Source organism: Ruditapes philippinarum, unplaced genomic scaffold (genome assembly GCF_026571515.1).
Source record: "Ruditapes philippinarum isolate M1 unplaced genomic scaffold, ASM2657151v2 ctg3549_1_1_1_1, whole genome shotgun sequence".
Lineage (NCBI taxonomy): Eukaryota > Metazoa > Mollusca > Bivalvia > Venerida > Veneridae > Ruditapes > Ruditapes philippinarum.
Window position 1 is genome coordinate 59245 of NW_026861604.1, and position 12122 is coordinate 71366.

At 31.1% G+C, this 12122-nt stretch overlaps 1 protein-coding gene across 1 annotated transcript; it reads right to left on the bottom strand.

Annotated features, from left to right (window-relative positions):
* Window positions 1-7205: 7205 nt before the first annotated feature.
* Window positions 7206-11325, bottom strand: LOC132716304 (ryncolin-2-like). The gene has a single exon (XM_060699552.1). It carries the CDS (start codon window positions 11223-11225, stop codon window positions 9987-9989), a length of 1239 nt encoding a protein of 412 aa, XP_060555535.1. The 5' UTR covers window positions 11226-11325; the 3' UTR covers window positions 7206-9986.
* Window positions 11326-12122: the final 797 nt, after the last annotated feature.

Below are 12122 nucleotides of genomic sequence, written 5' to 3' on the forward strand. Positions count from 1 at the left end.
TTATTAAGTAGATTTTTGCCCACGCATGGCCTAATAATTTTCTGTGCACTGGTACAATAAAAAAGGCCAAATCTAAAATATTAGTTTATTTATTATATTGTACCATTTATTTGCATAAAACACCAAACAAAAGATGCATATCTAAACTTATTTGCTCAGAATTTTAATCAGATTAAATTTCAAAATATGTATTCCTATTTTGAAACTTTGTTTTAGTTTCAACTTTGGCATGCCTATAAATTAAAATGAAACGGTTTTTGTAGAGAACTGAAAAACAGGGACATTATCAATGCGCCTTTTTGCAAAAATCGTTTTCACATTGATTGACACAAGCAGACAAAATGCATTATTTTCTATACATGTATTTACAAAAATTCTGACAACATTATGTCAATTAAATAACTGGCTTATGAAGCATCATATGCCTATTTTCTGAACTTATAAAAGTCTTTAATACCTAATCGAGGGATTCCATTTTTGTTTAATGTGTATATAATATAGTAAATATAACTCTATGTACACGCTTGAACGTGCCTGAAAAAGGCAAGGTAGGACATATTGCGCCTCTTTCACAAGTGAAACATGACAAAAATGTTTAAGAGGCCCGGCCTTTTTTAGTTTTACACCGTCGAGTTGTTTACGAAAATTCTTTAAAGTTCATAAGATGTCCTTCACAAGCTATTAATTTTAAGTGGAATAAGTAACTCTACTTGCAGTTGCCATATATTTAAGGAAATATAAATGAATGTTAAAGTGTCGCACGCTATTTGTTTCGGGCTGTATTTTGTTTTTCCTCCTTCTTCTTTTCAATAGGCATGCACTCTATAGAATGTATCAAACCATGTACGCTAGAAATACCTCCCATTTTCTACGTTTTTCCTGCAAACGCGTAGGCCATACCAAATATAGATTTGGTTTTAATGAATATGGAATGTATTTTATTCAGATGAATTTGTAATATCAACAAGAGCGCAAAACACAATTTTAACTTCTTAAGGGTGATATATTCAACATTAACTCAAGAACAATGTTACTCTTTATTTTACGTTTTATTCTTTCCTAATTTAAAAGTGTCAACGCAATTCCTTCACCACTTTTCTAAATGAATAAAAACGCATAAACAAACTGTAAAACAAAACTTTCCTTTACACATGGATTGTGATGCTAATAATTTGCAACCAAATTTAAAACAAGCATGTCCGTTCTCTGGCATTAAATGTTCAGTAATTTGTCTAATGATGTGGATTTGAAGAAAATGATGACATCTGATTGTGATAATAATAATAGCTTTAAGAAGTTTGACCTTTTTTTCTTCTTTTCAATAAAGGGAGACTACTCTACAATTATGTAACGGATACAAATGTTCATTGTTAGTTATCCATAATAAAGTATAAAGTGGCATTTTGTTCATGCAGGAAAATTAATACTTATCAAACTGTTTGATATCTGTCTACTGTGACAAATAGCACACATTCATATTATTCAGGTATTTATCTGTATAAACTGAAGCTGAGGATGTGTTTCTTTTTAAAATATGCTCGTTCACAAGCGTAATGCATAATTATATATGTACGCTTATATATATAAATGAGTATATATATTTGTATTACGCTTTTTAACAGGCATATTTTAAAAAGAAACACAGTAATTAGAATTATACACACAACATATTGTTTCCTTCAAAGTCTAGCTGAAAAACAATAGCAGAGATTGATGTTGAAAATGGCTTCTCTCAAAGAATTTTTTGAAGCGTGATTCTATCTCATGAAATACAAACTAACACTTGTTTCTGGGATCCTTAACTCCACGACTGATATATTTGTCATTTTGATTATAATCGTTCATCTCGCTATCAAACTGAAAATGTATGTCATTTTGATTATAATCGTTCATCTCGCTATCAAACTGAAAATGTATGTCTTATGCATGTAGTAAATTGACTTAAAATCAATCCACTTTGTCAACATAAACATGTTTTTTCAGGCTTAGATGCCGGGGGGGGGGGCTTCAGCCTCTTAAGCCCCCCCGGTGGATCCGGGCCTGGATTTATTAAATCATGAAATAATAATATACACAGGTAGTTATATTCTGTGGGCAAGCAATTCATATTTAATATATTTAACGTAACATTCAATCACAAACACTAAATCAATATGAATATCAATATCAATAATCATTCAATAATTAAATTTGCTTTCCGCATGCTTCTTGAATTTTTTTAACGGTTGCTGGGGAATCTAGTCTTAAGTATCCATTCTGTCCGATTTGTGTCCTAGCTGCGAGTACGGCCTCTTTGATTGCGCAATTACAAAAAGTGACAAAAGAAGAGGTGTAGAAATAAATTATAACCAAAATAAAATGATCATACATAAAATCTTAATTGTCATGTTTTTGTGGTTTTTTCCCCATATTAAAGCCCCTGTATGTTGTAATTAAGGATGTAACATACAGTTAAGTGAAGTTTTATATATTTTCATATAATTATTCTTCTAAAACAATTTTAAAACATTCAAAAATATGTTAAATATATAAAGCAAATGTTTATATGCATTATAATTAAATTAAAATTAATCGTTAATAAATTTCTAATTACCTCCCTTTATTTACATGAAATGTTAAATACGGTAATATTGATAAAAATTTCATCTGAGCATCAGATTTTTGATATAAAATCATAAATAATTGCGTTACAGGGTCTTTATGAAATTCGAAATAAATAGTAAGTGAAAATATGTGGACGCAGATTGTATTTAAAACATATATTTTGTAGTTTCAGTGCATGAGCAGGCATCGCAGTACTGGATATGTTTTTTGAGTAAAACAAACAAAGCCCCTCACATTAATAGAACAAAAAAGGCAAGTGATTTGATGCCAGCAACCCAGCAACATTAAATGCTCGGCAATTTGAAGTCTTGTTAGATAAGTACCTTTGAGGAATTAAAGCAGGTGCTAACATTATGATTGGTCAGTATGTTGACTGTCATTTAACGTGTCATGCTTGTGACCACAGATATATATACTTATCTATATTTAGCTACATGGAATGACAAATATACATTTTATTTGGAATTTGAATTAAATTTAAATCCGTTTGCTGTCGTTTGAATTTTTCTTTACACCAAGTGAGGCAGGATGCCACATTATGTACTTTTCCAACTTATTACTGTGTAGTTCATTGCCTTTTATGCAGACACTTCTATACAGTTTGACCGGGGTGGCCGTGGGAGAGCACTTTAGTCTAATTTTGGTTAAAGCATAAAACACGTACAAATGTGACAAAACGTCCCCTATAACAACAACAACAAACTTTTATTCGCTGTAAGGCCTCCGGCCCATGCAAAGAATATATACAATTACAAACATTTTAATAAAGCATAGCATGTGTATGATAATAGGTAATATTTACAATTCTTGTATATATCGTTTTCTTCTTTCAAATGCATAATATAAATACATTGCAACAGATTTTATAAGTTCTTCATTTTTAGTTGACATGATGATATTAAATTTATTAATATTTGGTTGAGTAAAATATTTCAAAGGTATGTATGCTGCACGTAAATCAGAATAATAATTACAGTTTAACAAGAAATGATATTCATCCTCCACAGTATTAGTATCACATAATTTGCATATTCTATTTTCTCTTATTGTATTATTATATCTCCCTTTTTCAATTTCCAGATCATGACTACCAATTCTAAAATTTACATATGTATACCGAAACTTCCTGAGATTAAGAATATCAATATATCTTTCAAATATAAATTCCCTTTTGAAGGTTTTATATAGTTGCAACTTTGAATTTGTATTTAAACTTTCATTCCACTCCTGTAGACTTGTATCTTTTAGTCTATTTTCAAAATTTCTCAAAAAATAGTTTTCATATTGTACATCTTGGTCATACCACACATAGCTAAAATCGTAGTTTTGTAAACATTTTTTTACAGATGTAACCCAATTAACATTTCCGTAAAAATCATCATTTAACATCATCTTATAACATTTCTTGACAATTCTATTTTCTGACATTTTTAAAATTTTTAACCAGTATTTTATTGCATAAATAATAAATATAAATATATACCGCCATCTCATCGTATGAATGATACTGGCACAAAACGACCAAGCATTAATGTCTATTTTAAGGGTTTAACTTGACATAACGCACGTTTTAATTGCGTACAAACCTTTTCTTACATTGACATCAGAGAAACGTCTTTATTTGGTGATTATATATATACAAATAGATGTCGGAGTCCCGCTTCCATTTTACTTCCAGTGAAAATTCCTTTTGTCGATAATATCATAGAATAGTCCACGTTCAACTTGGGAATTAAAATGACCGTAAACTCCATGTTCAAACGAGATTTTGTCATACAAACATGTAAAAAAAGATTTTCATTCTTCATATGTGTCATAACATTATTTCAAAATGAATTTAGATCTATTATCATGATAAGTTGACCAAAATGTCGATTTTAGATTCAAACACTTTCGCTGGGACTGAAAAACAATCCTAACCATTCGTCTATGGATTCACAGTCATTTATATATGTATGTTATATTGCGCTTTTATCAGATGTTTGTTATGTGAGAAGCTAGCAAAATAACAATTAAAGGGAAGTAACACAATCACTAGACTGGAATGTTTCTAAATAAGTTATCTTTCTTGATTTCATTACACTATGATACCCGAGAAACAACATTTTTATATTAAATTGATAATAATTATAAATAGAAATCTAATAATCAGTGTAAGACTTTTGATCCACCGTAATCAACCCATTTCGAAAAATATTTGTTTGTTCTTGTAAATCGTTCGGACATAGTGTAAACAAATACATTCACTGAAGTTTTTACTTTTTAATATGCATTGTTGAAAATTGGTGATTGATGTATTGAAAAAATATTATTTATTTATTTATACTTAAACTAATGTCTAAATTGTGATATGATATATTGAGTTTAACGGGCATTACCAGTGTGCTTTCAGTTAAAATTTAGATATGAGTCACCACATGTTCCAATTACAAATATACATTTTGGAATCCGGTTTTATCTATTGAACACATATGCCGGGTGATAAATTGTCAAATGCAGTGGCTCATACTCTTTTTATACACCGCCATCGCATCGTATGAATGATACTTGCACAAAACGACCAAGCATTAATGTCTGTTTTGAGGGTTTAACTTGATATAACACACTTTTTATTGCGTGCAAACCTTTTCTTACATTGACATCAGAGAAACGTGTTTATTTGGTGTTTGAATGTTTGAAACAATATATATATATAAAGAAGTTCGATTCCTTGTGTGGATCTCATGTATAAAAAAGTATGTTTTGGGAAATGCAGAGTACAAAGTTCGTTAATTTTTTATACGTTTATTTCTATTAGCGCTTTCAAATGTTTTCACATATCTTCAGACAGTAACGTATAATATAATCATAACAAATATAACAATGACGTAACGTTATAAAAGTGCGGGAAACGTAAAAATACGACGTTGCGCTGGAAATGAAATTTTCTTTTACTGTCTCTATAAGAAGTATTGAATTGCTACAAAAATACATAGGGTAAATATTCTATAAAGGGAGGTAATAAATATTTATTACCTCCCTTTATAGAATATTTACCTTATGTAAAACCAAGACTGCACCGTCCCGTAGCTACTGTCGAACATCGTTGACAATGTCATTTTTCAATGTCTTGGCGATTGACGTCACCAACGTCCTTAAACATTTATTTTTTCTGTCTCTCCCTTACTTGTTTTCTATTTCTATATTACCCTTTCTAAATTCTTTCTGCTAATAAAAACTATGCTGTGGCTTTCTGGAACTTTTCCCTTGATAGCCACAATCTTTTTCTACGTTTTAAACAGTTTCTTGTCTTACTTTTGACATTTTTTTTATTGATCGATTATCGACATTCCGACGATATAGTTTTAACGGGAGTATTTCATTAACATGTGACGTTTGAATTGTGATTGCAATTATAAATATCGTATAAATAAGTCATTTTTACTTACAACGTCAAATATATGGTTCATGACGATTTTTGCGTATTTTGAAATCTAAATTTGCCATATTGTAAAATATACGCAGCCTAGAGCGCTTGATGTCAGTGAATTTCTGATGTCACTGATTTCCAGTGAAAATTCCTTTTGTCGATATTATCATAGAATAGTCCACGTTCAACTTGGGAATTAAAATGACCATAAACCCCATGTTCAACAGAGATTTTGTCATACAAACATGTAAAAAAAATTCATTCTTCATATGTGTCATAACATTATTTCAAAATGAATTTAGATCTATATTATCACGATAAGTTGACCAAAGTGTCGATTTTAGATTCAAACAATTTCGCTGGGACTGAAAAACAATCCTAACCATTCGGCTATGGATTTCAATAATTATCTCACAATCAATTATATATGTATGTTATATTGCGAACAAGATTCTAGCTTTTATATTTATTTTATTTGCACAAGAAATCGTGAGAGAAACCACCAAAATAACAATTAAAGGGAAGTAACACAATCATAAGTCTGGAATGTTTCTAAATTAGTTATCTTTCTTGATTTCATATGATAACTGAGAAAGAAAAAGTAATAAATAGAAATCTAGTAAATTCACTGTAAGACTTTTGATCCACCGTACTCAACCCGTACTCACACATTTCGAAAAATATTGGTTTGTTCGTGAACACGTTCGGACATAGTGTAAACAAATACATTCATGGACGTTTTTACTTTTTAATAAAAATTGTTGAAAATTGGTGATTGATGTATTGAAAAAAATATTATTTATTTATTTTATACCTTTTTTTGTGGGGAGGAGGGGGGGGGATTTTCTCATATCACAGAATTTCCCAACAAGAGATTATTATTTTGGTATGAAGTAATAATATAAAATCAACATGGGCTACATATTTGCAAATGACATATCTAGGGTAGGTGTGCATAAAAATAAACGCATTTGATATGGTGAAGCCATTTTACTTTTTTCCAAATTTAAGGGCACTATTATGGTTTTAGTGAGCCAAGCCCTTTCGAAAAAGGATGATCACATGGCGTAAATAAAACGAATCAACATAATTCTAAATTTATTTAAAGATGAAGAATTATTTGCAAGAAATGATCAGACAGCAATACCGTCCGCACCTTCAAATTAAACGGAATATAGAAGAATAATAATAATAAGAAGAAGAATCTTTATTTTGAAAATTAACTCTCAAAAGAGTCATGTATAAGCATTCATGATATATACAATTACATGTATGCATAAGTAAATAACTAATTACATAGCAAGATGACGTGACTGCAAGTATTTCTTTTCTTTCATTATTAATGGTTACCATTGATTAAATATTTAATTTACAAGTTATTTACTTTTTTAGAGATTCTACATTCAAATATATAATATTAAGAAATACTTCGTGTATGTATTACACTTGCAATCTCAGGAGAGACATTGTCAGCATCTATTACATAGTATATTTTAAAACATGAATGGAAATTATCTTCCATACACTGGTCTTTGTAGTACATTTACTAATCTAAGCTATATGGTTTTGATTTATTGCAATAGTAATATGGCACAAAATATTGAAATTATACAAACAAAACAAAACAAATGTTACTTTTAAACTATACTTTGAACGCATATAATGCTTCAAACTTGATACAAGTAAGACCAGTGTATGATTTGAAACTTACAAAATAGCCTTTATAATCATCGTGTTACTTAACCGATTATACATATAATGTAAATAGAATATATATTATTTCTAATATTCCTGCTATTACAAAGCACTTATACTATTTACACTAGAGGACTTTACATTGTACACGCCAGACCACTTTGCCCAACTGTACAGACCACAATGCCCTCACAAAGCCCTCATTTACTGTAAGGAGATTAGCAAATTGTTAAACAGATTTTGCTAGATGAGGACATGCATACGGTGGCAAAAAGGGGCCTTCAGAGATATTTTATCTACCATGTGCGCACGCGATAGCTACTACGTGCGCACGCGATAGCTCTCACATGCGCACGTAATGATTGACCAACGTAGGGGCTATCTCGTGCCCCTATACAGTAGCTTTCGCGTGCGTATGTAATAGCTATCGCGTGCCCACGTGATAGATAAAATATGTCATATGTCCCCTCTATGCCACCGCACATGCTACAATGGGGCAAAAATAACCATCTGTCGCTATGTAAATAATCAGCATTGTAAGTTCTATGAATTCAACAACCAAAGACAATGATCTGTTATTTCTTCTACTGAAGTTTATGTAGAAACATTGGAACAATGCAAATCTCATTATTTTATTTTAAGGTATTCTGTCCTAGAAACAAGGTCTTATAACATTTGTCAGTTATTTAATGATTTATTTTCGTATGAGCAAATAACAAAATATGTAACAACATTGTGGTTCAATTATCAATCATTTATAAGTAAGGAAGCATAGTAACTTGAAATAAAATCACTCGTTAGGTTATGTAGCCATCTCTAAAACAATGAATGTCTATTATGCCTCAGAAATACTTAAATCTTTATTTTTCAAAAGCTTGTTGTTGTTTGTTTGTTTTTTAACGTCCGGTTATATTTCCAGAAAGTTACTCATTGGCTTTTAACCGAGCCATCGTTTTCTTCTGTTGCTTTTAGCAATAAGTACAGATATATCGATTTAGTATTTTGAATACAAGTCAAAATACTACTTTGTTTACATTTTGTTACTTTTATGACGCAACACTATTTTCTTCAGGTGATATGCATCTAACATGCCCCAAACATTATAAAACTCCTATTTGCCATTTTTACAGAACGAAATATTCATTCGTTCCTGAGGCATAACGTACCTTCAATTCATTACAATGAATAGCTACAATTTACAAAATATGTATTTGCATCGTATGGAAACGAAACAGTACTTTTCGTGAATTATCTTTTTGATTTGAAAAGAAGGATAAGAAGCATAATGAAGTCGTATTAAACAGCAAATACGTCCGTGTATAAACGGTAGTTTGATATACATGTATATCATATAGCTGCTTTATATATTATACCACCGGGTGATTATACACATGTAGTAGTCATCGCCAAATATATGCTGACACCCTTTATAGGTGATCAACCTTTCAAATATTCCATTATTCATTCTATATTGGTCATCACCAGCATAATGTTCTTTTTTGTGCGACTGAATAATTAGTAAGAGTTGAAATCAACATATGATTTAAAGTGACGATTAGTTTTCGACACCATAATCTATTCTTCACGATTTCATCTTAAACATGAAGATTGTAAGAATTTATTATTTCGTATGAAATGTAGGCATCCCTTATTTATTCTGAGCATATTTTCCTAGAAATAATATGCACTCGAGTGACAGGACTGTTTAATAGGGGAATAAAGTGAAGCAAATTATAATGATAAATATGCAACGAGTTCCAATTAGTGCATTCAAATTATTGCGAGACGCTTACATTTACTTGTAATACACTGTTAACGTAAATTATTCCTCGACACTAACATGTAATTGCCTTCGTTAATTTGGACTTTAATAGCGTTTTTTATTTAATGTTACATCATATTGCATTTTTTATAGTTTATATTTTATCTTACCAGATATTTATCTAAATGTAAGGCATTATATACATTAAGTATTCCAATGAATTGCTCCCATTATCGCTCTATGAAATAATGAAAAAAAAAAAAAACAACTGAATGAATTCATGCATTTATTTAATCGTGTAATTGTACACTGTTTTTTTTTCATAACTAGTTTCACTGTCTTTCACAACTAGGTACAGTATGTTGCATTTACCCTAAATGCTTGTTTGCATTAACACATTGCAAAAATGTATTTGTAGAAAACATTTATTTGTTAAACATGTGTACATGCGAAGATGTGCAGTTGTATTATTCCAAATTTTATGAATCTCGATTCTAATACAAAACATCCATAAGATTAAGTTGACCGGAGCTTCATTTCGACAAATTTTAGGGAATACCTAAATGATTGTTTCCAATGATACCATATTACACCTTTACCAAATGGGGAATCCGACCCCTGGTAGTAAAATCCGTTGAGATTTGAATAGTGACAGCCTGCAAAATACCACCATGCACCTTTGAACTTTTTAGCGCAATGGTCATTGTCTGGATCATTGTCCCTGTCAAGTGTAGAAAACGCCGCTTTGTTATGATTGATGAGAGAATCGCCAGCATTTCCACTATACTCACTCACTTCAAGCCTGAACTTATCAACTTCTCCATGAACTTTGAAATGACTGTACTTAGCATAAGCCTTATTACCTTCAAAATCCTCCATATCTATACGTAACTCGTGGTTACCATGTTCTGTAAGGACATGTAAATTATCGTTTCCTATCCAAAACTCGTGCAATAAATCTCCAAATCCATCTTTGTAGTTATCCCATGTGCGTTCAAAATTGATACTTCCATCTTCACGACGCTGAAAAACTATCCAACCTCCCCCATCAGTAGTTTGGTCACAATAAACTTTCAGACCATTTTGGAGCTCATAAGTACCACTAACGAACTGTTCCTGACCTAATAAATCTACGCATGATTCTATCTCGATAGCCCGATGATTCTTTGTTACGTCTTTTAACAATTCTATTTCGTTCTTTATTTGCTCAAATTCAGCTTTTAACGAGGCCATTTCATTTCTACAACCTTCTTTTATGGTATCACATGTGTCTGCCAATAAAGCTTGGCCATTTATCAGATTGTCTCTATTTTGATCAATTTCACTTTTTAACATTTTCGTCATCTCTTCAAACTTATTCTCGTGGTCGCTAAATACATTTCGTAAGGAACGTATCAATCTCTTAAATTTCTTTTTGTTCTTGTAGCTCAACAGTTTCTCTGCAGCCATTCCTTTAACCAGGTAACTAAGTGAGTGTCCATCTGTAATCACACCTGAAGTATTACCATTGTTTACATCCACGTTTGAACTTGTCGAAATTAATGACATGTTCATTGCTCTCAATTTCTTGGTGAATTCAGAAAATTGAACAAATATCTCATCGATTTCAAGACGCCTTAAACTATCCGCCGTCTCCAGAGCAACCACTCTAGCTTCAAAACTATCAACTTTTTGTAAGGCATACTCAAAACTAAACAATGAACACTTTCTTATTAAAAGTAAGAACAAAGAAGCTTTTACAAACGTAAGTGACATAGTTTTTCTTACAGATTAAACGAAAAATCGTCAAAAAGTCCGAATGGTTTATCTTATTTCTTAGAATATATATTTTGCGCTTTATTTATGAAAATAAATCTAGATGTTCATGCAAGGAAGAAAAAAAGGCCAAATGTAAAATATAAGTTTATTTATTATTTTTGCATAAAGCACCTGTCTGCGTAGACTTTTAATCAGATTAAATTTTAAATATGTATTCCAATTTAGTTTCAACTTTGGCATGCTTATAGATTAAAATGAACCGGTTTTTGTACGGACCTGAAAAGCAGAGATATTATCAATGCAAAATGGTTTTCACATTGATTGACACAGAGCAGACAAATGCAATATTTTCTATATTTACAACAGTTTCTGACAAAATTATGTCAAATAAATAAACCAGTGATATTTTCTCAAAATAACTGACCAAAGAAGCATCACATGCTTATTTTTTGAACTGACAAACGTCTTTAATACCTATAATCAAGGGATTCCAAATTTTTGTTTAATGTGTATATAATACAATTAATGTAACTCTATGTATATACATAAACTAGCCTGAAGAGGGCAAGGTAGGACATCTAGCGTCTCTTTAACAAGTGTAACAGGTAAAAAATGTTAAAAGAGGCCCGGCCTTATGTTTTACCCTCGTATTTCAAGCCGTCGAGTTGTTTACGAACTTTCTGTAAGGTTCATAAGATGTCCTTCACAAGCTTTTGATTTCAAGTGGTATAAGTAACTCCACTTGAAGTTGCCGTATAATTTAGTGGATATACATGAATGTTTAAGTGAAGCCAGATGTTTGTTTCGGGATGTATTTTGTTTTTCTTTCTTCTTTTTTTCAATGGGCATGTACTTAGCCTGGGATTCATGCGTTGATATTTTTTTGCTTATTCA